Genomic DNA, 27,624 nt, shown 5'->3' with positions numbered 1-27,624 from the left:
CAGGTTTCAGTTTAGTTTTATTAAGTTCACAGCTACCCTGACTGCTGCACTGTACACTCTCATCTGTGAATACATGTGTGTGTGAGTTCAACATCACAACTTTGGCAACACTTCAAAGGCTTCACGCTTCATCTCAGGTCATTTAGTCCTGCAGCGTCAAATAACTTAAAACAACAATTTAACTCAAGTTACAAAATAAATTATAAACAGGAATTCTGTACAGACTGTAAAACTGGATCATCAGCACGTTAAACATGTTAAACTTCACATATTGATTTGACAGCAGGTTAAAAAAAACAACAAAAAAAAGAAACAGGTACGCTGAACAATATGAACAGACTGTACAAGATATGACTTGACTGTGATCTCAGGCAAACACTAATACTGACAAAAGTAAAGATGGTGGTAATACACACACACACACACACTTTCCAGTTACACACTGCTCACTTCAAACACAACCGAGGTCTTCTACTCCCTCTAGTGGTGGATAAGTAAAAAAAGAAAACCAAAAAAAAAAAAAAAAAACAGCGTTCCTTGGTCATGAAGGCACAATCATACACACACACACACACACACACACACACCTGTAAGGATATCACCACACACGTTGGAGCTATGTTTCTGCCTCAACCACTAAATGTGGCCTAGAGAAATCCACCCTTTACTACCTATACGCGGTCATATATTCATCAGTCATCGTGTGGTTCTCAATCTTTAGCAGGAGTGTGTGGTGAAATAACACGGTTTAGTTTTTACACTATCTACATTTTTGGTCAAGTTTTTTGGGGGAATTAAAAAAGGGATTCAAACTTGCACATTCTTTGTTTGTCACCAGTGGGAATTAAAAAATATAGGCTAGTAAAAATAATATATTCCAAAATGAAATGTTGAAAGTCATTACCTGTTTTTAACAACATTTCATGGCTGAATTGTTCCTTTCACCCTAAACTGGCCTTTGAAGAGGTGAAAGCAGGTAAACTGTTCTCAGGTTGGGGGATTTTCTTCATTTCCTTTCATCTTGCTAACCTTGAGGACATTTGGTATTTGGGTATATAAGTATCATTACACACACACTCTCCCTCTCCGTCCCTCCCGCTGCTCTGCTCTGTCCTGACATTCAGGCAGATGGGGAAAGCTAAGCTCCAGCTGAGCAGCTCTAGATCCCAGTCGCCCTCCCCCTGCTTCACATCCACAGCAGCTGATGCAGCACAATCCGACAGGGAAAGACTCCACTTTTTGCAAAACACGCTTGTGCAACAAGACGGCTAGTTACATGAATGTCATCGGTAGCCATTGTAAAAATGCTGTTGTCATGATGGAAGAATGAAAGCAAAGGTTTCAATGGGGTTTTTTTCTGTGTTTTGTGGTCAAAGGTGAAAACTGCATTACTCAGTTTTTTTGGCCACTCAGGGGCAGCATTTATCACAGAACACCTGACATATTATGGGCTTGTAAATTTGATATGGTAAACTATTCCTGGTTTACACAGCCAACACACAGTAACATTATAATTTACCTGAAGTTGGGTTTTGACCACCCAAAGAATAAAAGTCCAATATTCACGCTCCTTTTTTCTCTGGTGTGGTCTCCACCAACTCCTGAGGAAAATGTTTAGCTCTTCAGCTGCTAATTGCTCCACTGTGATCACCAGCTTTGTCTGTCTGCTATTAGGTGCTGGACAGGAGTGTACAGGGGGTTTATTCAAGCTTTTTTTTTACTGAAAAAAAGCTGCCTGCTGCTGCTGGATAGAAGGATGATAAAGTAAAGTTGTGTACCAGTAAAGTTGAGGTCTTTAAAAGCAAAACAGTGAGATGAGAGATGCGTTAAAGCTCTACAGAGCTGAGATGAAGTGCAGTCATGTGGATTTATCACTACAAGCAACCAATTCCACATTAAATGTAGTGAATCATATAAAAATATCGACCAGTCCAGCCTTAAAATTTTACGGCATTATTATTGCTTTTCAAAAGTGCAGGGAATGAGTTTGTCTATACTGGGACACATTTCCTGCTGCAGGGTTAACTACTAAAAAACCAAAAGAAAAAAATTTAAAACATTTTAAAAAGTCTTTCTACATACAAGTACTTTTGATTAATGTTCTTTTCTTTAACCTATTAATTTGTCAGATATGAGCTAGCTGAAAACCCGGGGCCAACCACTGACCACTTGGATATTTTGACGTTGATCTGAATCTATTTCACCACCTTTCACCATAATACAAATAGCAAACATGAGCTAATGGAGATGAAGACTCCAAATCCAAATAGTATGTCAGGACATTATCTAACTTAAAAAGATATTAATGATATCTTCAGATGTTGCACCAACCTGGAGAGTTTTCTTCCATAAACACACCACTTAATGTACCATGATTTAAAACCTTTGACCCATAGAAATAAAATGCATGTCAAAGATAGAGGAGGAGGTACTCAGACCCTGCACCTTTTTTAGGAACGCAGCTTCTGTGAATCTCATGACGAGCCGCTGAATGTACAGAGCACTGGGAGAAAAAGCGGCATATTTCCACTTAACCGACAAAAACAACTTCAAAATTTCTGCTGCAGCTAAATGCTCTCACAGTCCAGCCAACTTGAAGAAATGCCAGAGAGATGCGACCTGCATTGATTGAACCGTATCCATAGCAACAAGCATTATCAGGTGTCTACGTATACAGAATGGAGGAACAGAGTTCTTACTGTTATAAAAGCTGAGAGAATAAAAGCAGGAGTGAATGTAGGAAGAGAAGAGTGAATTTACATCAGTTTATGGGAAAAAAGGGAAAAGGAAGGAGGCTGAACAGGAAAATAGAGATTAAAAAAAATCCCCCCAGCCTGCTATTCCTCCACATGTCTTTCTTCCATTTTTTCCCGCAACTCCTTCACCTCCTCTCCCAGTATGAATTCCTTCCTCTCTTTTTACATCTCCACCTCCTCCTCTCTCGCTCCACTCTCTCTTCTACCGGGGCCTGGAGACATTTTTACATTTACATCACATTACACAGTCTGAGATGATGAGAGCGCTGTGTACCTGTCAGTCTTGATACAGTGCTGATCCTGCCTCCAGGTGAGGAGGCGGAGACTTAACACACACACACACATACACACATAGTATCACACACACTCACCTGTCAGCCCAATTTCACATCGAACAGATGCACACACACACACACACACACAGATGCACACACTTTTTTTTTCTCTCTATGTGTGTCTAAGTGTTCTGGTTAGCTTGCTAACACATGGACACTCAAGCAAGAACACGCAGTCTGCCACTGAGGCTCGTGGGAAATGAGCCCAAGGGTCTTTATATCCAGAGACCTCTCTTCAAGTTCATGTCAAATGAACCCCGCTCACCTTCAAAAATATTTTCCCATTTTTTGTGGCACTTCTGTTTTTTTGTTTTTTATAACACTGCTCATAAAAAAATTGCAGTGCAACATAATGATTGTTCTTTAGCCTTTAGATACAGGGTTAAATTCTGTCTTCACAGGCATACACGCTGCCCAAGTGTCCATGAGCATGAGCATATAACTAGCAGCTCTGGGGCTGCTGCTTTCTCCAGTTTTTTTCCCCAGTGTGACACACATTAACACTTGTACAGGCCAGAGGATTCTAAGGAGCCGAAGCCAGAAATAACCTAAAACACTGTTCATATATTGAACAGTTTTTCTACCTATGCTAACAGTCGAGATTGTTCCACAGGTTTTACTGTCAACTCTGAAACCTTACAACAAGTACAAATATATAAATGTTTTCTATTGCACATGCTCCAGCTGCTTCGATCCAGCACCTGTTTCTGCTTATTTTGCTAAGCAACTTTCTGCCATTTTCACACTGTTGCTCCGTTAAGTAATTTTAGAAGTTTGGCTAGAGCATAAATGGCATATAGCAGTGAGATGTTTAAAAAAGTTAGTTAGTGCAGAAGAAGAAGGCCAATAATCCCATACTTGTATAAAAGGTCAGATTAAGTAAACTTCATTTTTCTTTTACTTTCATTTCCTTTCTCAACACACTAGTTTGCACAGTTGTAGGAAAAGGCATGGAGAGAAATTTAAATATTCCCATTGTAAATTGAAAGCAGTCCACTAACAGACTTTGGCCTTTTTAGTGCTCACACAGTAGCATTGCATAATTATAGATTAGTAGATTATAGATCAGTGGTTTTGTGACTGTTTGAAAACTGATTTTGACACTGAAAAGCTAAATAAATGATGGTCATGATGTGGATAGCTTACATGCTTCCATCAGCTTTGAGAAGCAGGTGCAGCTTCATCACAAACCTGCCACTTTAAGCCTTCTAAAGACAGTATGGGTGAAAGCCTTTCTGTACTGTACACACTGATGCTGTAGATGCTGCTGGTTTCCCCTCTACCCTTTCTTCTTATCAGTAGGGCTGGTGACAGCCAGGCGGTCCCATCCCCATAGGCATGATGGCGAGGTAGTTGGAGGGCACGTAACCCCTCTGCCCACCTTTCACCTCCACCAGGCTCCATTCAGGGTTCCCTCGTTTGTCGTGGTGCTCCAGGACCCGGACTGGCTCCCCGGCCCGCATAGAAACTTCATGGTTTCCTCTTGCTATGAAGTCATAGGCTGCCAACACCTGTAAGAGAGGACACTGAGTCAAAAACAAAAGTAAAAGTCTCCAGCCGTGCCAGCTACCCTGTGAGCCAGAAAACAAAAGGATGTCTATGCCTCTGCCTACATGCTTACTACTGGTAGGAAAAAAAAAAAAAATTTTGGCTTGAGGAGAGGAAGAACCTAAAGAAAGATCATGTTGTTAGCTAACACAAAAGGATTTCTCCTCTGTAAAGTGGCGATTTTAAAACATCTCAGTCTTTGTCAGGCTTAGCTCTACACTTTCAAACTGGAACTGTACTTAGGCTCAGCTCTGTCCAGCCTAGTTGTCGTGGTAACAAGCAAACATCTAGCATGCTTTAGTAGCTAATTTTCAGAGTAAAGTTGAGTGCAAAATTCATCACACGTGACTTCAAGGAAATGGGTGAGCAGGAAAGGATGCATACACGCAGGTATAAGTTCAAACGCACACAGACACATTAACACAACCACAAATCATTGTAATATTCCCTGAAAAGGTTAAGCCCACTAGTTATGTCTTAACAAATCTCCTCTCATCGTCACACACACACACACACACAGAATGAAGGCTTCCTAATGAGGCCTGTGTTGGTATGACAGAGTGCTCCTGCAGCGCTAATAGCTGAGTTTAGCCGGCTGCTCAGTGTCATTATCAAACCCTTCACCTCAGCTCACCTCTCAGCTACGACATTCGCTGTGGCCTGACGGTCTACACCAATTAGCATTTAATTAGCATTTTGCCGCGCAGAGACAGGGAGGAGAGAAAATTTTTTAAAAAACTGTAAAGTGACCATGACTGTCAGCCGCAGAGTGATTCATGTAACTGGAGCCAGGCGGATATTTGCTGCAGTTAAGTGTCTGCTGGAAATGAACAGCTAATCAGCACCTCTTTGTGATGGTATATGGTCATGACAGCATGCTGAGGCCATAACTGAGATTGCCTATGTATCTATAGAAACCAGACTATAATTTATTAACACTAATATTGTTTTTCAGGATGTCTGCAAGCAGTAAGTAACAACACTGCTGTTTCCAGTGAACAGAAATGGGAGGAAATTAGAGAGATCTACATTTTATTACCTCCAGAGGGAAAACAACTGTCTGCTTAAAGGCAAGGGAGCTCTTCATAACTAAATGTGTACTAGAGACAAAAGTTTAAACGACTCTTGAGGAAATGATGATGAAAAAAAATGGGATGGAATCGAGCATCAACCGCCAGGGCTGAAAAATGAAGCCAAATCAGAAGTGCCAAAAACTGCACTTCTAAAAAGGCTGTAGAAGTGAATCAATCCCCATAGACTCCCATGTTAAAATGCCTAACTTGCTAAGATGAAGACAGTGTAGCCCACTCTGAGCTTCAAAACCGCTCTTTACAAACCTGTGGGCGATGTCACAGTGGCTACGTCCATCTTTTTTCTACAGTCTATGGATGGAATAGATAGATATTTCTAACAGACAAGGCTACATCAGGCTTGAAGCAGGTCAAACCACAATTTTGTCACCTCCAATTTTATGTGACCAGTTATTTTGTTTTTCAAAACCCACAGTGCAGGTTTGTCATTGCACACATCAGGTTTTTTATTGCTGCCACCATGACAAATATGTTTTGTTGCTCAGTTTCTTTGCAATAACAAGCCGGGTTCCTTGTTTTAAGAAGAACATTTTCACATTATAAGAAGGTGATCTTTTCTTAAAAAACAAATCTTAATTATTGTAACAACACATGAAAATGATTTATCTAATTAAATCAAGAATCCCTCATTACAGAGAGCCAAAGTGAAACTGGGGTCTGTTCCACAAGTAAAAAACCTAATTTCTAAATCACAATGACATTTGTAACTACAATAATAATTGGAATTTAAATACAGTCTTGGAACAGTTCAGGATGGTAGTGCTTTGAAAAATGATTTAATATCATTGAAATATTAATATTTTTTTTGAAACCCATCCTAGCTTACACTGGCTGAGAGGTGGGTACAGAATTTATCAAATGTATCTGCTACAGTGAGGACGTGGCCTGATGGTGTGTATGTTTTGTATATGAGCAGACTCAGGGTCATGAGGCACGGACGTGGGGAGGCGGGGATGTGAGAAACCGCCTCTATAAAAAGGTCACTGGAGCAATCACTCACTTTAACAGGCAATGTGGAGACATGTCTTTCTCTCACACACACACACACACACACACACACACACACACACACACACATACACACACACACACTCTCCTGATGCCCACTCACCTAAATCTTCCTCTCTCATGTACACACCCACATAAACCATCACAAATTTACAAGCCACGACACCACCCCTCACACTCCCATGTGTTGCCCATGTAAATCAGTCACACACACACGCTCTATCTCAGCCTGCAGTTGCATAAATTAACTCTCAACCTTTCACATAGTAACCCACTTACAAGGTTAAACAGCTACTTATGGACCTTGCCATTTATGAAACACACACTACAGATATGGGCACACATGAATGCACTTGCATGTGGCGAGATACACTCAGCATTCTCTCTCTCCTCTCTTGCGCACAAATTTACATACACATGCACATGCACACACACACACAAGGTTACACAACTGTCAGATCAGTCAGCTCTTCAGACACAGAATCTGTAACTTTTAATTAAGGAAATCAACACACGCACACATTTTGAAGTCTGATCTCAGATCATTTTAACCCATAACAGGAAGCTGACGTCCACGTCACAGTCAGCCTAATATTGCCCCTTTCAATTTATGAGTCTAACATTTTTGTTTGGACGAGGAGCACTTGAGCTGCCTGGTGATGTATTAAACAGAATGAGGCCCTAAAATAAGATGACTGATGCCTTAACTTAACATTTCTGTCATGCTTTATGTTCAGTCATATTTTATTTTTATCTGTCAGTATACTGTGCATCTTCAAACATTAAGGAGTTATGGTGGTTTTGAAACACTCTGTCATTAATATGCAAATTTGTGCAGCAGGTGCTCCAACCTTGTCAGGAGGAGCCTGTGTAGTTAGTGTATAATCAGTCAGACAGTCAGTCAGTTAATCACCTGGAAGCAAGGCTGGCTCATGACCGTCAGTGGCCGGTTCTCTGGCGTGTAGGAGTGTCTCCTGATTCCCGTCATGTCTTCTGGCAGGGTCAGGTGTGGCGAAGGAGGCGGGTCCTCTGCTGGCTGATGATAGCGAATCAGCTTTGAGGAAGGAGCGTAGCCTCTTCTACCTGCGTGCAACATACACAGATGATGACGTGTTGCATGTAGAGGGTGTACATCACATCTAAACATCATAATCTTTCAGTCATTGCCTGCTAGAGTAACCTATATCAAAGGTTCATTGCCATGACAGTTAACAACCACAAGAGGGCAGCCATGAGCTGAATTTAGGAAAAGCTGCATAAAAGTTTTGTCATCCAGGGATCAACACCATTCCTGTTTTTTTTTCTCTTCACTTCTGGTGTCTTTGTTCCCCACATGTGCAGTAGCAACCACCACAAGACATATTTCTTCTGTCCTGTATGTAATTGTACATAATCATGAGTCATTTCCACCAGATCACTGCTCTTTTAACTCCACTCAGTGGTTGGGATCACACTGTAAATGCTCCTCCACATTTCATTTGGCCATTTCCATTAGTTTGATCACAAACCAGAAGTGCAGCTTGTGTTTGATACAGTTGAGTCTGAGCCACAGCAGAGGTTATCTGTACAGAGTGAACTATGTGTACCACTTTGTTGCATGTGTGGTAAAATCTTGGTAAGAGTGCATCTCGTCGATAAACATTTTCACTCTAAGATATTGGTTTATACCTCCTGCATCAATCAGCCATCTCCGCTTGTCTCCACGGCTGTCGGCCTCGCTGATAATGGCCACCAGCTCCCCTTTGGCCAGGTTTAGGTCCAGGTCTCGGCTGCCCACCACCGTCCCTATCACTTGATAGATCTTTCCAGAGCCGTGCTTATCTGTTAGCTGCTTCAGACGGCGCTGCGAGGATGGGCTCAGAGGCTGACAAGGCAGAGGAGAATGGAGAGTGAAATGTAATGAAACCTGACAAAGGCAAAAAAGGACAAGAAGCACCTGAGCAGAATAGAAAATGGTCAATGTGGAAACAAAGAAGTAATAAACGCATCATTACCAAACTCTGAATTCAAGTGTGTCTGGCTGCTTACAGTTTAAACTGTAAGCAAAGCCTTCACATTTGTACCGTGCACACTCTTTTTAATGAGCTGTTGTCCTGAGTCATAAAACACATCTGAAAACAAAATCATCTTACTATCATCTTAAATATTTCAAACATTTCCTGTCACTGAATATGTGACCGTAAAGTGATAGAAAATGTTGCAGAACAAGAGGAAGAACATTCAGAATCCTGTTGTCCCTGACGATGACTCATGATTACACATGAATGACGTAAAGCCGCATATGCGAATCACTGTGATGACTTGGCACATTATCAACTTAATTTGTCGTAAGTTTATTTTTATACACTCAAACAAAACCTGACGTGTCGTGCAGCCTGCTCTTTCAGTAGATTATTTATGTAGGTTGCCTGGCAGGTTTGAGGAATGTGACCCTGTTCTGAGAAAGCTGACAGGTCGCTGAGTGGGAAACAGGCAGCCGTGACACACATTACAGAAATGTTGTTTGTTTATCCAAATTAATTCAAGAAAAACTAACAGTGATTGACAGGCCTGGGGGCAATTTGGAGATTAGTCTTTGAGCTGCTTTTTTTTCGTGAACTGTTGCTTGCTAGCACGGCTAAACCGAGGAGATTTAGAGGAGAGTTGCTGTGGTCAGAGGAGTTAATACACAAAGTTAATACACAGATATGGGCTGACAGGGAAACGGTAAGTGGCATCTAAAGAGACAGGATGTTTAAAACACCCTATGCTTTATTGGGTTTTTTTAATTTTTTTATTTGAGTCTATTGGTCATAGGGGAAGTAGGTGTCTCCTGTTTTTATTATGTAACTTACAGTGTTATGTAAAGGTATTGTCCTGTGTCAACTCTAATCAAACAGCTCAAATTTCTTATGAACCTGTTGTGTGAAAAAAGCAACTTGACTGAGATCAGGCGGCCAACGACAGCTTTGTTTTACTGGCTGTTGTTTTAGCGTGTCTGGTTGTTTACTGTCTGTTGATAACCAAGTGTGTCTATTATCATTTTATCTGTATCTTGGATTTGTGGATCTAGACCAGAGGCCAGTTGCACAAAACACCTTAAGTTTTCTATGATGCTTAAGGCTTAATTTCTCCTTAGCTGAGGGAGTTACTTAAGGGTGTTGCATAGAATCTCTTAAAAGGTCCTTTTTTTAAGGCAGCGAAAGAGATTTTACAGTGGTAAAATTCTACTGTTTCCATGGAGACCGTTTGCTGTCATTAACACTTGTGATACCTTGAATCACTTCTAGGAAGCCAGTAGCACTTAAGAAGCTGTTGTTTTGATGGGAACTTCACCAGGCGTTCAAGCAGACAGTCAGAGCGTTTAAACCACTGCTGATCAGTGGACATGAAATACCTCGACTGTAACTGACTGGAAAGATCATGTGCCATTAAACAGTAGAACAGTCATTAAGCTGCGGAAAGTAAAAGGGACCCAACTCCAGAGGGTCGGACAAATCATAAACTGACTGCCAGTCAAATCTGTAATTTAATATCTATTCGTCATCGTTAAGGGTGTCTCGCAGTCGTGGAACACTCTTCTTGGGATTCGTTCATTTTCTTCATTTATTGCTATAAACTCGTCCATGTTGCAGTTAAGACAGAGTCAGAGGCACCTTCAGCTTTTTTTCCCTTACTTTGGTCACTAAAGTTTTTTTTGTGCAACGGTTGAACTGACTTTAAGTGATTCCATAACTATAAAACTAAGGTAAGGAGAAAACCTAAAATACTTAAATTAATATTTTAGGGAAACCATTACGAGAAGACTTGAGGGTGTTTTGTGCAGCTGTTTTTAATTTAACTCAGACTTAAAGGAAAATATTATCTTAGAGTGTTTTGTGGAACCAGCCAGTGGCAGAGTTTTACAGTGATAATGAAGTAAATTATTCATAGACACACAAGTTATTCCCTAATATTCTTGGTCAACAACCCACAAAAGCACAAGGTAACACAACAGCACTATTTCAACTCCCAACCTGAACGACAGGCGCATTGAGTGTGTCCTCCACACTTCGACACAGAGTGTCCAGCTTCCTCGCCCCTTCCAGCACTGCAGACTCCGCCCACTCCCAGAATGCACCGGGGCTGAAAGAGCTGTGAGGCAGCTGGAAAAAGAGAGGAGAGAGATGAAACAGAGAGAAAGAAACAAAATAAGAATGAAAAGTCTATTCAACCTTTTAAAGTCTAATGTTTATGAATGTTTTTCTGGACGAAATTACAGGCTTGTCTACCTGTTGTGCAAAGCTCTGGAAAAGCTGTTCCATGTCTGAGGCCAGGTCTTTATGCAGACAGCTGAACGTCCCCAACATGCTCCAGATCATCTGCAGAGCTAAACCGTTGAACCGAGGAAGCTCGTTAAGGAGCAAAGTATTGATTGTCCTGAGAGGAGAGGAGAAGAGAAGAAGAGAGAGGAGAGGAGAGGTTTACTGAAGCCAGTGAAAAACAAAAATGTGAAACAACTTTACCATCACAGCGAAAGCACTGCACCCTTTCATTAGATGTGCTCTGCAAGTTCAAATTCAATTTTAACATCATGTCCAAAGGGTGTAATTGTGTAGACGGTGATGATTCATAGGAGGAGGCTGTAAAAATAGAGTGTGGTTTTACACTGACTACGACTGGCTGGACTTCGTGGAGGAGTGTGGTTTAGAGTGTGTGGCTTGTTAATAATTGTGTAAATGTTGTGTTGTGAGACGGGAAGGTGCAGTAAGTTCTGGCTTCAGCCAACAACTTCATGTTTATAAGCTGCTATAACAAATTTATGAATTACTACCCGTTTTTGATATTTACTCCTAATTTTGTGGCTGCTTTTATTTAGTTATAACCCTAAAGACTAGAATTGAAATAAACTTTTTTTTTTTTATTCAAGTGGAAATAAAATGCTGAAAATATTCAACAGCATTAAACACGTCATTATCCCACTCTAATTAAACTGGTACAATAAACTGGTGAAAAGTTCAAACTAAAACAACTGCCACTGACAAATGAGACAAATGAACAAAAACACCAATATCACAATGTTATGTAAAGTATGGTATTGTGACAAAACTAGTGGCTCTGAACGGCACCTGACTCATCAGTACTAATAAACTGGCTCTGGATAATTACCACAGTTATTTCAGACACTTTGAATTTGTTAAGCTCACATCCAGAAAAGAAGCAGTTTGTTATACTAGAAAGTACTTCTGTTACACAGTTCATTACATTTACTGTAGCGTATGTACACATGGAACAAAGTTTAGTCCTTTCTACTTTTGTCACGTTTCTTACATCCCTGTAGAACTTGAAATAACCTTTTCTTTGGAGCACCCTGATGAGTGTTCAGGGTCAGGAGATCACTAAGTGAAGTTCGGGTTCTGGGTCAAGACTCCAACATGGACAGATGTACTCACTCCCTCTGTGGATTGACCCTGTGACCCTCAATAATGTGACAGGCTTCAGAGTTCAGAGTTCAGAGCTCAGAGTTCAGCCTGTAATTTAAAACAATCTGTCTCTCGCTACCTGTAGGTGTTGGCCACAGCCTGCTCCTCGTAGCTCAGATTAGATTTGGCTTCTATCATTTCATAGTCGAGCAGCTTGTCCAGCCTCTTCCTGATCAGGTTCCTCGGGCCCACCAGGAGGTCACGGAGTGCACACAGCGGCTTGTGCATCAACGTCCTCATCCTCTTCTCCTGGACGTATTAGAACAACATTAGAAAAATGCTGTGTTGCTATCATTGAAGTCAGGATTTACACAATTTTACACATTACAATCAAGATGACTAAATATATATTCTCAACTGTTGACTAGAAGCTTTGTATTCATGTCTAACACTTGTTTGCCCTGAAGATCCTTGGACATTTGGGCCTGACAGTATGACAGTCAAAACAACACTGGAGGAAAGCGGTAAGAAAATAAAGGACAGCAAAATTAACATTTCAAGAAACTGCCAGTGGTGGTTTTAAAGATCCTTGTCACATCAGCCTGAGGCTAGATGCTGCTTAAGTGACAAGTGTGTGTGTCGTGCAATACCTGGACAGGAAGGTTGGACTAAAAGTACAGTTCTTGCTTCATAATTTAGGTTTAGTGATTAAAGGTAATATTACATTTTTAAATGAAGTATTTGACTGCTACTGGCATCGCTGGTCTCTGGATAAAGATGTCAGACTCACAAATGTAGGAAGAATCCACTGTCTGAGCGCTGTAGTGATCTCCTTGTAACTAATAGGAGCCTTCTCTCCATCCATATCAAAGTCAAACTCCTCTGTTTTGCAGGCCAGGAACCCCTGCAGACCAACAAAGAAGAAAGCAGCTGTCAAACCTGTGGTGTTTGACTTCTGTGAGGCTAATTTTCATTCATGAAAAGATGACGGGATTGCTGATTTCACCACTGTTTCATTATTGTAGTTTTCAAAGGGACAAACTAGTTGCCTCGTCATAATTATAGGTCTTTTAAACATGCTGCTTTGTGAATATACAAGAAAACCGACTGTCAGTTTTCCCACGAAGTGGATAACTGGGTGGGCCTGGCAAAAATAACTGGCTGTCTATTAGTAAGAAAATGTGAAGAAGAAGAAGAAGAGGGATACAGTGCTGATTCCTGCTCTTGGAGTAAATAGGAGAAAAAAACTGTTTCCACAGAGGATAATTTTAGAGTGGAAAGGTACACAGAAAATCATGTGTTTGACCTCAGGGACTTGAAGAAGGTTGACTTTACACAGTGTGACTCATAAACACAATGTGAAATTGTCAATTCAGTTATGTTTCAGTTCTCCATTTGCCACAAGAGACCAGGTCACAACTTAAAGTCTCTGAAACGGCTTCTGAAATTTAACCCTTCACTCTTTATTCTAGATATCAGCAGATAATCAAAAAGAAGACACTAAACATCAAAACACGTTGTTTGTTGTTATCACAGTGAATGTGAGAAATAGAGTGTACATGTAAAATGAATTCTTAAGCATCCAGGATAAGATGCTCCCCTTGAATGTGATACAGATTTTTCTCATTTGCAAAATACATTTTGTAAAACATCACTGACAGCAAAATCCCAATAAATGTGATGCACATGTCAGTTTTTTGCTATTTCTTTTTATACATGAGACAGGTCTCAAAATGACTGCACTGTTTGCCTAAAACGTGTCAGCATGAAAATCAAGACAACAAAAGCAGATGGTGTGTTCAGTATCTGACGAGAAGCCTCAATTAATCAAAAATCTAATTTACAAACTGTAACTAAGATGTGTCAGAAACAAACGGGAGAAGCACGAGCACAAAGACACGACGATGTCTTCAGTTGTGACTTTGTGAGATCATACTGTCACATACAGGTCACTCCCAAGAATATATGGGAAGTGAGAAACACTTTACAGACAGTGTGTTCGTCTGTAGTGTGAATGTGAGCAAAGAAAGACATGTTTGCATTCACAGTTTCCTCGTGGCAATCTGCTGTTTAGTGCTTTGCTCAAGGGCACCTGACAGATAAGAGGATATTTATTTTGGACTCAAAACAGCAATTGCGCACATAACCTTGTATTCTAACCATAAGATTTCATTGTGATACAGCCTTGTTCTTACCAACAACACAAAGTTCATCATATGATTCATTAACAACCTGGCTCCTCTTTTAACCTTTTAGCCTGTAGAGTATTCTCTTCATTCAGAGGCCAATCGAATATTTTAATGTAATTTAAACCATAGACATAGGAATACAGTTATTAGGATTTAACAATAAACATCATAATGTTAAATTAAACACATTACCCATGAGTTAACAGAACCGAGGGTATTTGAAGCTTACCTGTAGGTGGTGCAGGTATGTCTCCACATTCTCAAGGAGCTCCAGGATCCCATGCTCCAGAACGTAAAAGAAGCCCTCCAGGGCGTCAAACTCTTCATCAACCAGCTGCAAACAGAAAGCACAGGGAGACATATCCTGATGTAATATGCTGATAAAAGGTAGTGTCTTACTTAAAACATACTGCCGTACAAAGAAAATACTGGTTTCATTTGCTTGAGCTGCAATGATAACAGCTTTCTTTATGTTCAGTAGTTGTTAGGTCAGCTGGATCAGCACCTGTGGGATAATGTCATACATTGTTTAGGAACCTATGATTTAAAATTGTTGTTATTGTTCACAGTTACCTGTACCAGACCTCAGACTCCCTGTACACACTCAGCATTACAGTGCGTTTCTCAACATATTTTTAGATACCGGGTTCTTTCCCCATTCTCCTTCAAGCTTCACTGCTTTTCAACACAACAATCATGATTCATTATTTGTAATACACACATGGTGAAGGTGGCTCTTGAGCATTGTATCAAATACCATAGCAGTGGTTTGTTTTGCACTGCAACCTGAACCCTGGGTGAGAACTGATGGCTTTAAATGTCAGGTGAATGAAAAACTTTCCAGCACTTAAAAGTCAGATCCCTGCATATACATTATCAGGCTGCAACCTAAATGTAAGAAATGTAAAAAAAAAAGATCAAAGGATGAAGTGGGAAAATCAACACTCAAAATGAAGCTGCAGGTGACGTGTGAGGACGCTCATGGATGAACTCTTTGATCAGACCATAAAAACCTTATGCGACTGACAAGTGTAGCCATATTGAAGCAGACCAGAGTTACCAGCAGGATTAATAACAGGTGTATGTTTTCTCTGCAGGTTAATAATTAACTGCTGCATTGCGGCCACAGGGAAGGTGTTCACTGGAAGATTATTTGTGGCTCAGTGGGTTACTGTAAAGATCCTGAAGTATGACTGTAATGTGTTGCTTCATTTATTCTTATGGGTTAGGCTTGTCTCTCTGATGCCTGACTCCTAACATGGGCTGGTGATTAGTGAGAGTCAGTCACAGATCGGCGTCCTGAAGTTGGCAGGGATCCTGTGTTGTGCAAGGGCACTTCAACAGAGAGTGTGTTATTTAAACTTCCATCCTACCTTAGGTGCTATTCCAGTCTCGTGTTTGATCTGTTGGCTGAGCCTCGCTGTCTTCTTGGCAATGCTGTGGGAGTTGAGGCGGTTGATCTTGTCCTTGATGGTTAGGGTTTCTGTCTTCTTGTATTTGTCAGCTATAACACACAACAATTACTCTAGAGACAGGCTAGAAACACAGATGGCGACTTAATTGGGCCTAATTTTTGAACGAGCACAGCTGATTTTATCACAGGAAACAAGACTGAAAAAAAACATATGCAGTGTGATATTGCTTTTATCTGTTCATGTGTTAGTAGCAGACAGTCGTGGCAGAACCCCATCTTACCAACTTCTCTGAAGCGTTTGTACTCATTGATCCGACAGTTTAAGGCAATAGAGGTGTGAGCAGTCTGCTCCAGGAGTGCATAAGCTGGGTGAGCTCGGTCGGTGTGTTTCTGTATGGTCTGCAGGAGGAGGGGGTAACGGGCGATACGCTGCACTGGCATCACCAGGAAGAAACTCAGAGAGGTGGCATTTACTTCAGGCCTGGAAAGATGAACAGGACACAGTCAGCACTCAGATAACATCAGAACTGTTACATGTTCGTTCTGTTGTGTATCCAGCTGTTATTTTTTACATTTTCTGTTTGTCAGGAATTTTTAAATAAGTTTGGTCCCAGTGTGAAAGAAGAGAAAACAATATAAACCTACGCTGAGGCCTTGATGACGCTGACAATCTCGTTCCAGAGCCCCTCCTTCTGTTTGTAGCTGTTCTCCACCACTGTAATGTGGTTGTAGTTGGCCAAGTATTCCTTATAGGCTGCTTCAATCTCTGAGGACAGGCTGAGGAAGGAATCACCTGTAAGGAATTAAAAACATATATTTACTTATTTTCATGTAGAAATCATGCTCAGAGTGAAACACAGGGGTAACGTGTGATTCAGTTTTCTTTTTTGTAAGGAGGTCAGAGAGCTTCTCAAGAACTGTCACCTCTCACACTTTTAGCACATAAATACAGTAAAATATATAGCAGGCATTTCTAGGTATAAGGCCTCAAGAATAAACTCTTGTAGCAACTCCAGAAACCTTGCTGAGACCATAAACACCCCGAGTGTACTCATTTACAATCTCATATGCATGTGAAAACCACATGGGGCAACAAGATGTGTCAAGACTTTATTTATTTCCTGTCAGCAAGTGTGATCAGAGCAATTGATCTAGAAACCAGCCACATCCTCACCACTTCCTGTTGGAAGCCAACAAAGACAACCCCTGTCATAAATGTTAGAATTTTGGGGATGATTGCACTTACAGGAGATGCTTAAGTGATTTTAAGTTATAGCCCTTACAGAGTGTCTCCAGGAAGAGAGGGTCTCCAGGCCGAACCTGCTTCTGGTCCAACAAGCTGAGGAGTCGACCGGACACGTCGATCACCTCCTCGATGTAGAGAAACATGCTGTCCAGGTTGGCTAGAGGAGGCTAAGGTGGACAAGCAGACAAAAAGACAAGTCAAATTACAAACCATAGAAAAAAACGATTTCAAAAATACAACAGAAATGTATTGCTTTAAATTATATGTAGCACATACCCACAGTACATATGTGTGTGTCTGCTCCCTTTTTGTGCAAGAAAAATGCTAATGCACAGCTGATAAAGATCCATTTTGTTTTGCTCCATTCTATTCTAATGAGCGAACAGTGGGAACACTAACTGCAGAGAGACAGAGAGACTGAACAATCTGCACATTGCAACAGAAAACAAACCAGACACTTTCCTGTCTCACAATGGCTTCATTTATCCAAATGTATTCTATGTCTCTGTCCAGCCCTCCTCCACTCTGCTGCTTCTGTCCATCCCCCATCTATCATATTCCTTTACCCATATTTTTGGTGCCCTCTTCACCTTTATCTCTCATTTTGTTTCCCCACATTTGCACTTTATCTTTTGATTTTGAAAATCGGAAAAACACAGACAGATCTCTTTCTCAACATCTATTTAACCCACCAGTTTCTCTCCTTCATCGCCCTATAATTTAGCCTGTCTATTCCTCCTTTCTATTTTTATTTCATCTTCTTTTCCCTCATCTACCATTCCCTCCGTGTGTCACCATTTGCATGCTCATCCACAGCTCAGTCCTTGCAGCCCATAAAGCCTGATTCCATTATGTTTTACGAGGCCTCATTTCATCACCACAGCGATAATAAATGATTTTTAGCAGTAATAAGCAATACCTCCGATGTAATGAAAAGCTAACAATAATAAACCATCAAGCGGCCTCTGCATAACAGCCTTTTCTGGATGCTGCAGTGCCAATTCAACATGTGGTGACTTTTTGTTTAAAGGCACTATTACACAGGTTGTCCCATCATAAACAAGCATAACAAAGAAATACACATGACACAGGGACTAACACAGTTATCAATGTTATTTGAGGGTTTTAAACTTAAGGCTACATGAGAGGGAGCTTGTTCTTGTGTCAGCTAAACTTGACCTGCAGCCTCTTTCTTAGCAAAACTATACTGTAAACATTTTTTGCAGTACAGTTCCATGTATTAGCACCTTGGAGCTGGACAGTCTGTACAACCACACTGCTGTTGTCACTGGCGTCAACTGCAGCAATCTGCAGTAACACCCCTTGTTCAAGGCAATGTGATGGTGGTTGCTAAGGGGTGATGCGAGTCTGAGTAGGCTGATAACTAATCATTATTTTCATAATCGATTAATCTGTCAATTATTTTCTTGATGAAATTGATTAATTGTTTTGTCTATAAAATGCCGTTATAATTTCCAGCAGCCTGAAACAAACCAGGACTACTACAAATTTTGCCCTGAGAATGCTGCTAACAGTGAATTCACACCTGTAGTTTCTGCAGGTTGCTCCGGATGGTCACAGTGCTAACTTGCAGCAGTCGGAGATAATTCCTCTCAGACTGAACCAGCTCCTCTATGGACAGCAGCTGTCTCTGGGCCTCTCTCTCTTTAGCTGCCGCTTCATCCTCTTCCGACTTCTTTTTGGCCTCTTCAGCCTCCTGTGCTAACCTCTCCTCTGATATTGAGCTTTCCTCTGAGAAACTATCCTGCGAGGAAAGTCTCGAGTTTACAGCGGAAGCATTTGAATCTACAAGTTCAGAGGTCTCGGCTGCTGCTTCTTCAACAAACACGGACACGTCTGACTCCTCTGTACTGCATGTCTCCTCTCCAAATTGATTTCTCTCTGTGGTTCCATCCTTCTCCTGGAGATTCTCTTTCATCGGATCTTTCTTGGCGACTTTCTTTACAGCTCCAAGCGGAGACAGCGCAGGCGAGGCTGGTTTAGGGAGAGCCAGTGTGAAGGAGGAGGGCTGAGGCCTCCTCGGCACCTCCATGATGAGAGATCACTGTCGAAGAGAAACATTGTTTTGACACTGTGTTGATATGTTTACATTTTATACTAGTACAAATATCTCATCATAAGAAACAGGATCTGTCTTCTTTATAGTTAAAGCAGCTGTAGTATATCCACTAAGCCCTTAAGTCTTCAATTCCTCCGTTAGTGGTTGACTGTATCAGTGTGAAAGACAACAGATGCCTGGAGTCACATTTTCTTATTTGAATCTGGACCAGATTGACCGCAGTGAACCGATAATATAACAGGATCAGAGGGACGACATATGTGATTTTCATAATCAAACTTTTATTTTTTTCAGCTACAGTTTTCACAATGTGTTAAACTGTAAACTTAAATACAGTAGAAAACAACACGAGAAGACGACCTGCAACAGTTAGCAGAGCTGAACTGCAGCAGAGATAAACTTTTTCCTCTGCTTGTATGTATCCTGTATTAGCACAGCTGTGTTGTCCAAGCAGCAACAGAAACATGTCAAACGTAGCACATTTAACATGTATGTGCTACATCTGCTACATCTGTATACGTGTTCTGCACGGCCCTGAAACAAATATACAGAGAGTAGGAGCGTGATACATGTTAAAGTAGTTCATGACAATTGCTGTGCTGTTGGAAACATCCAGTATTACATAAAGTACCTTTTCACAATTCTGTTTAAGGGACGATTTACAGCATTTATGTATGAAGAGACTTATTGTCATTCTATTTTCATCATCTATCCTTTAACAAAATTGAGAAAAGAGTTTTTCTAAACATCTGGTGTTGGATAAATCTTCCACTGAAAAATTCAAAACAACAACAAAAAACAGGAAACGGAAAAAACAAGAAAGCAAACATTACCACTGATGTTACCCGTATAAATTTGGCCTTTATGACTGCATCGACCAGCTGCAGAGGCAATGGCTTTGTTTACATTGTTTACTGCACGCAAACATGCAGCGAGGGGAGATGCATTGTCATGGACCCTCTGAGCTGGAACACCACACGGTCGACCCACCAGGAGGTTGGCAAGCTGCTTATAGAGCCACTAATGCTGCCACCGCTGTGAAAATTAACCATTACATGGTTCAGCTGAGCAGCCGTCTGTGGCTTTAAAGGGCAGACTCTAATGACAGTTTTATTTTTGACTCTGATTAAATTATAAACTCTGTGTGAGGAGCTGTGCAGGAGCACTGTTAACGTCAACAACAAGGCAGAGCTCCATGCACCATAGTCCGGCCCTAACGGTCTGATCCTGTAACTATCTGATAATATGTTGCACCAACTTATAGAACAGTTTAGTTTCACATGTGTTTTATGTCTTTCACTGTCTGTTTGAATTGAATGGAAGCTCCTGCTCTTCCTAAACTGTGTCACTGAGTCATTATGTCACTACACATGATGAACTGATACCTTCCTGCAACAGAGTCACACAAACAAATTCCTTTACCTAACCCTAACTGTAGCTGATAAATGAGCAGATTTGGATTTTTGTTCAGACTGTGTCTCAGAGGAACGACTGTGTCGATTAGTTTTCCAAATATTTGTATTCCTATTGAATTCTTATCATGTTTTTACATTTGATTTGATTTTATTCAGTTTCATTAAATTTACACTCAGTTGCCAGTTTTTTAGGGACACCAAGCAAAAACTAACACAACAGTCCTGCATTATTCCCTATTGTCATTAAGGTTTAAATGTTCAGTTTTCATTTTAGACAGGAGCTGATTCAACTTTATTGAAGGTTTGCAGTTCTGTTAAATTGTATCAGTTTATACTGAGAGGTGTTTCTAATATTTTCCACCAGATTTATATCAGTGAGGGTACACAAGGGCAGAGGGTAGACTATTGTGCTAGACTGTCTAATGAACTGGCAAATGAGAATATATATATATATATATATATATATGAAACCTTTTAAAATGTTTTAATGTCTTCTTCATTCTTCTTCTTATTATCATCTACATTGCTACACTGGATTGCATTGTATTTTTACAGGTGTACAACAACCTGTACGTACACTACAGTCAAAGTAGGCTACTGTGACTGTTGTCATTCATTTTGATCTAATCCTACCTCACAGATTTATCTTTTCCCTCCAACTCAAGGTTTAGGGAGTTAACAGCATATGGTGACCCAGACTTGAGGATAACTGAGATTTAACAATCAAAAACAGTACAATAAGCTGGCATCAAATACCTGCTTGATCCGATAGTTCCTTAGTTAAATAAAAAATATTTTGCCTGTTCTAAACTGCTTTGTTTATGCAAAGGTCTTGATAAGCTGTGTGCATTTAGACAGAATTCAGCATCTGAAAGCTTATTTTTGCATAGAAAAAGTAGCCTGCAGAAAAACATTTAGAACTCTAAATGTAAAGTATTCATAAGAGTTTTTTTGGTACGGTATCAAATCAGGGCTACCTATAAGCTCTTTCTTATCCACTACATTACATCAGTTATGGCACACAAACACACCGCAAGACACAGGATGATGGAAGAGACACAAAAAGTTTCTTTACGTCGCAAAACAAGTTTGTCACCGCTCCAGGTAATGACATCTGCTGCCAACAAGCCAAACCAAAACCGCAGCAAACCATCCAAACAATAACAATGTTTGTGAGAATGACACTGAAAAGCATCATTGAAAAACATTTGCATGAGATCCGGCTGTTATTACCTTGTGCAGAATCCCTGATTCAGCTGCAGTGCAGCTCGATCTCTCCCCTCTCTCGCTGTCTTGTTGTGCTCTGTCCCGACTGAAGCAGAAATCTGCTGCAGAGGAGACACTGCTGCATAGAAAACACAGACACACACACACACGCTGGTGTAACTTTCTCCAGTGACTCACACACAGCAGGCTGCTGCCGGGCCTCATGTGGCAGGAGTGTTCCAGTGTGTATTCACAAGTGTGTGTGTGAGAGACGAAAACACAGTGTATGAGTGTGTGAGGAAAAGGGGGGATGGGAGTGGAAAGGAGGGAGGGCTGGCTGTTTTGTAGAGGAAAAACAGGGGAGGGGGGAGAAAAGGGTGGCCACACACACACACACACATACACACACACACACACACACACACACACACACACACACACACACTCATGCTGCTGAATAAGCTGATTGACTGCAGCAGCTGGTGGGAAAAGGAAGCGGCACTCACCCAGGCAGAGGCTGATTGGCTGACAAGTCTTCCAAGTGGAAAGAAGGACCAATCAGTTGACACCTTGAGAGACCTCATGAAACGGTAAAAGGACCAATGAAGACAGAGAGTTGAAGTGATTGAAGTTTTCCTCTCACAGGAAACAAAAGCCCAGCAGGACGTACCATCCTCTTCCAATTGAAAAAGGGATTGTCTGGATTTTCTGGTAGAAGGTAACAAAAAGAGATTCATGGCTCAGTCCTTTGGATATTTTTTATCTGGAAATAAAAAGGTTCATGCAAGTTGCGTCCAAAGTTTATTTTAAAAGATTAAACAAACACCTAAATGAAGTGTTTATGTGATTATGGTGCTACATGGAAACCTGAGGGATCGTCAAAGTTATTACAACTCATCCTGAGCAAATTTGTTGGAAATCCATCCATCAGCTGTTGGGATAATTCACTGAAAAAGAAAAATGTCAAACTCATAGTAGCACTCAGTCAGAATATCTGCACCTAATGTGTTTTTTTAATTTTTTTTTTTTTTTTTATCAACTTGTCAATTAGACATCAGTAAAGTCTATAGGGTTCATTCTCTGTCAAATGTCAACCTGCTGGTGCCACTAGAGGAAAAGCCAGGGGATCACTACAGTCAGTAGACTTCAACCTCAGGGGACTATGAATGTCTGTAAAAAAAAAAAATTTCATGGCATCCAATAGTTGTTGAGAAAATTTCAGTTGACGAATGCGAAGGACCAACAGACTGAAACTGCCATCTCTCAAGCCAGTTTTACTTTCAAGGTGTGCTAAGAGGACGTCAGGGTTTTTTTTTTTTCCTTCATATTTTGGCTCAACACCAAAAGATCAAGTTGTCATCTCTCACAGTCTTTAAGTAAAGATTCCCTCAACACAGAAAATCTGTTGTTTCATATAGTACAAACAGTTGATGTTAATGTAAATCCAAAAAAATAACAGGATGGAGATTTAATACCAACAGACCAGGGATGATGCAACCACAACTTCTTTCATTTTTGTACTTTTGTTCTTTCACTGTACTTTATATGTTTTATTATAGACATCAACGCTGGCCTTTGGTACTTTCCTAGCATGTATGTAGGATAACACTGTTGAGTTTTCTGCTTTGTTCTGGTCTGTATGTATTTTATTGTTGAGTTTTCTGCATTTTAAAGGCCCATCTAGGGACAGGAAATGCAAATAAGCTTTGGCTACTAATGTTATGGTATGTGGCATTGGTTCATGTATATTCTTGGCCCTATACAATTAACACTACAAAATAAGTGATGAATGAATACTCTGTTTTATGAAAGTGTATCATTTGTACCACCACTGGTATTTTATTATTTTCCTATACAATTTTTACTTAACCTTCAGATGATAATATGACTTTCTCAAAAACAATAGTGAACCAAACATACAGACTCAAATGGCCATCCTAGTATGTGCCTATGAGAATAATTAGAATATGATGTTAGCATGAACCCAGCCTAAGATAATGAAGGAATTCATTGTGGTCAGATTCTGGAATGAGGGAGGCAGGGAGGCAGGGAGGCAGCGGCTAATCTAGTTCATCAGATCGGTATGCCAGGGAGGAATGCTGCAGGACTGGATTCTTTTATCAGCTGACTTATGTTCTTTTCATGACAACATAAGGTGTCTTGCAGCAGAATAAGGGTTTACAAACTTGACTTGACTTGTATGAAGGACAGAGCAAACATTTTCCTCAGAGCTAACCCCTGCCTTTCCAAAAGCGAAAGCAGAACTCAAACTTCTGAAGCTGTTACACTTTTTGTTTTTGATGACAGACTGATAAATCACTCAGGCCAATTAACAAGCCCATATTATCTTATTGCAGATATATTGGTATTAGAGTATATGCTGGCTGACAGGTAAAAATAAATTGTAGTACAGAACTGTGAAAGTAGATTTGTGATACTTCAGAAACAGTGTCATCCTTACATAGTTCATCCACAACATACTCAGCATGTTGGAGTCCATCCAAGGACCTTTGCTGGATGTTGTTCCCGTATCTCTCTCTCACCTCATTTCCTGTCGTCTTTACACTGTCAACTATCAATAAAAGCAAAAAATGTCCTCGATTGAGAAAATGATAAAGAAATGTTGAGAGCAACTCAACCTTGCCTGCTTTTTGTTTAGACTTAGATTTTGTTTATGTCCTTAGGCTGCAGTCTGACTGCAGAAATCCTTAAAAAACAAGGATCTCACCGATTTTGATTCACACCTTCCTCTGGGTGGAACACATGATAACATAATTTGTCATTTAGTCTGACAAGATGGGTGCACTTCTCCATAAATGAGTGTAGTTGTACAAATCTTGCTTAAGACACGCTTTCCACTTCTTGGAAAAAAGAGTTGATGACTCGGTAAGAAGTCTAAATGCAGAAGCATGTTTACTATAATTGCAGAGTTGGACTAGTTCCTGTCTATGGCACATGGGACGTTAAGACATGGCTCAAACTTGGAGGTACAGTATGCTAAAAATAGACTATTAAATGACAGTGTTTGAAATGACACACCTTGAGAAATGCGGGATGCAAAATGGTCAAGATGAATATGACCTGCCACAGATTGACTCACATTACTTCTGTAACAAGCTCCTCTTGGGCAATACTTTGCTCCTGCATCATTACAGTGCTGTCATTTGCTGAACTGCAGGTTACCATGTCTGTCAACAACCCATATTAAGGTCTTCCTGCTGCAGGCTAACAGACACACACAGTTGAGGGAACATAACAAAGCTGAAAATGAAAGCAGTGATGATTGCATCCTGTCTGCTTAATCAGCATTAAATACCCTCCACCTCACATCTTCATGTTGCCACGGGATCACTGACAATGAGAGAATAATTATTTTACGTTGACCGTGTGTGACAGCAGATTATGGATTTGATCACACCTTTACATCATCTTATTTGGTTTGTTTAGGTTTCACATTGTATGCCATTGACCCACAAGGTGCTTGGTTATCGGATTTGGGTGAAATGATATCACACTCTGGAACAAATATTGACAATGGGGAGTGCTGAGGAAATATGTAAAATGTAGCAACCTGATTATAGTGAGTTTATTCTACTGTGTGCTGGAGAATAAGTACTTAAAAAAGTACTTACAGGCATCTTATCCTAACAAAAATAAAGTGCAGAAGGACAAAAAGAATGATTTTTGAGGGGTTTTTTTTCAAATTAGAGTCCCCATCCATGCAACCTGTGAACGGCAGATAATAAAGAAAGTATAGCTAAATCAACTAGGATGGTGCCCAGAATTGTGCTCAAAAGTTGTATTACCCACGTCTTAGGTTTTGTCTTCCAGTGTAGTTCCACTTAGGACTCCAGAAGAGGCGGACGGAAAAGGAAACATCCTGGTAACCTTGGATTCCTTATCACAGAGGAACTGAAATAAACATATTCAGATAGACTAAACATTGTTTTACATCATTAGTGTGTTTATCTCTCTGTCTGTCTGAGTCTGGAATGAACAACTAGATATCTTTCATGCAGTTGGCATACAGCTGACCTGCCTGTCTGCCCCATTTACTTTAAATCAGACAAGAACATCTGACTCAGTGAAACAATGTACATTCATTGAGTAGCTTCTCATGACACAGATTTCTCAGGTAACTAGGCATGAATATGGCAATATGTACATTAAAATAGATTTTGGAAACTGGAAATACATGTTTGTGGTTGACTGCACACATTTGTATTTAACTCTGTTTCAGAAATGATGTCATTTACAGGTATAAATTTGAGACACACACATATTCCTCTTTTAACAGTCTTCCACATATTACAATGCATTTATTTCCCTCAAACCATAAAAGTGAAGGGTGTCCTTCCCAAATGTCTTTTTATGTAAACAGCGAATTAGTTATAACATTATACTGCCCGTTTTAAATCCGACATATTATCATGTCGTTATCTTTTAGGGTAATAACATCAGACAGACAAAATCTCCCTGTTTTAATTTCATTGTGAGTGAGAGGAGATGTGGGCTGAACCCATTTAAGTCGATATTTTGATTTATTTTTATGCTTTTTCAAACATGTTGACATTCACTCGTTCTGCTTTATCACTCGGCAGACATGTGTGCTGGAGGTTTATAAACCAACTGATTGTCGTTAGCAAACTGCCGCAGAGCGGGCTGATAAAAAGGCAAACCCTTCGTTTGGTTTAAGGTTAGATGATGATGCAGTCTGTCTGCTGCTTTGTGTTTGGATAAACACAGGACAGAATGACAGAAAAATGTGATAAAAAGCTTACCTTTCAGTTATCGTCCGCTCATCGCGTATTTACACCCGCTGTGACGTCCTCAGCTCTCCGTGTTTCTGACATTTAAACTCCCGTTCACCTGTTGTCAACCAGAAACTCGTCAAAGTCACGACGAGCACAAACGAACACAGCGTCCGCTCAGTACTTCACAAAATAAAAGCCACACGGAAGCGGAATATCCACATTTTCAAAGTAAAAGGCTAGAGACAGATGATGATGATGCTTGTCAATTCAATAATGGCTACCACATCCAGATCAATCATATAGACATACAGTCCATTCAGATACATTTTATTATTTTGCTGATATCGTTTAATCTATTCATCAATATATAATGCGAGCATGCTGCTAGCTAATGCTAATGCTTATGCCCCTCAGTGGGCCGTGCGCCCAGCCAGCAAGCTAGCTGGCGCGGAGGCGGCTAGCTTGCCCTTCAGTGGGCCATGCCGGAACGATTTAGCCCCCGGCGCCTATATAGGCTCAAATTAAGATCAAAATGATTTTGAGCTTGTAAAGTAATGTTTACAAATAATTCCAATGTTTGTAGTTGTAAACCAACCTTTGTAAACCTGTAAAACAAATCTGCATGACAAATTTAAGTTTGTGCATGTGGCAACGAGATTTTCAAGATGGACGACGGCGTAGGCTTCAAAATCTACTTCACTTTTTAGGATATGCCATCGATATGAAGGCAACAGAACCACCTGCCCTCTGACTGGACTGTCATTGTCCAGTTAGATTCAGGTGTAAAAAAGGGGCCAGAATTCTACTTGTAACTTCAGTGTCACACACTGTGTGGGAACTTTGAGCACCAAGTTTATTGTACAAGTTGGATAATGGAACAAACTGACGCATTGATGCGCTGAATTGAATTGCACGTCTTCATCCAGTGGGACAAAAATACACGCAACGCGTTTACAGCGTTTAGGCAGCATCGGCTAATGAAGAAAGAGCTCACAAACGTCAACATACATTTGCACTTAGCATAGGTAGGACAATCAAATTTGGCAGTACCCCCCAAGCTGGCATTTTTCATATACAACGTGAACAACTGCAGGAGAATTATATTCATGCACGGATCCCTCAGTAGTGGTTTCTTTGTCGTTTTTACAACCGCACTTGAAGATACTTTTTCCGGATTGACTGAACTTAATGTCTTAAAGTA

General features: G+C 40.5%; 1 protein-coding gene across 2 annotated transcripts; it reads right to left on the bottom strand.

The window, feature by feature from the left end:
• Window positions 1-26,586, bottom strand: arhgef37 (Rho guanine nucleotide exchange factor (GEF) 37). 2 transcript variants are annotated; one of them, XM_056383270.1, is made up of 17 exons: window positions 26,451-26,586; window positions 25,480-25,581; window positions 22,176-22,377; window positions 21,697-21,808; window positions 18,515-19,033; window positions 17,006-17,135; window positions 16,368-16,515; window positions 16,004-16,203; window positions 15,682-15,812; window positions 14,538-14,642; window positions 12,910-13,023; window positions 12,259-12,428; window positions 10,989-11,136; window positions 10,734-10,862; window positions 8,407-8,602; window positions 7,652-7,821; window positions 1-4,602 (listed from the first exon to the last, which is right to left on the bottom strand). In XM_056383270.1, exons 5-17 carry the CDS (start codon window positions 19,019-19,021, stop codon window positions 4,387-4,389), a joined length of 2,364 nt encoding a protein of 787 aa, XP_056239245.1. In that variant the 5' UTR covers window positions 19,022-19,033; window positions 21,697-21,808; window positions 22,176-22,377; window positions 25,480-25,581; window positions 26,451-26,586; the 3' UTR covers window positions 1-4,386. The 2 variants fall into 2 exon arrangements, with proteins under 2 accessions (XP_056239245.1, XP_056239246.1); XM_056383271.1 differs by lacking the exons at window positions 25,480-25,581; window positions 26,451-26,586 and having other exon boundaries at window positions 22,176-23,689.
• Between the last annotated feature and the right edge of the window lie 1,038 nt (window positions 26,587-27,624).

Source organism: Seriola aureovittata, chromosome 8 (genome assembly GCF_021018895.1).
Source record: "Seriola aureovittata isolate HTS-2021-v1 ecotype China chromosome 8, ASM2101889v1, whole genome shotgun sequence".
NCBI classification, from domain to species: Eukaryota; Metazoa; Chordata; class Actinopteri; order Carangiformes; family Carangidae; genus Seriola; species Seriola aureovittata.
Note: the sequence above shows the minus strand (reverse complement) of the source record. Positions and strands in the feature narration are given on the sequence as shown.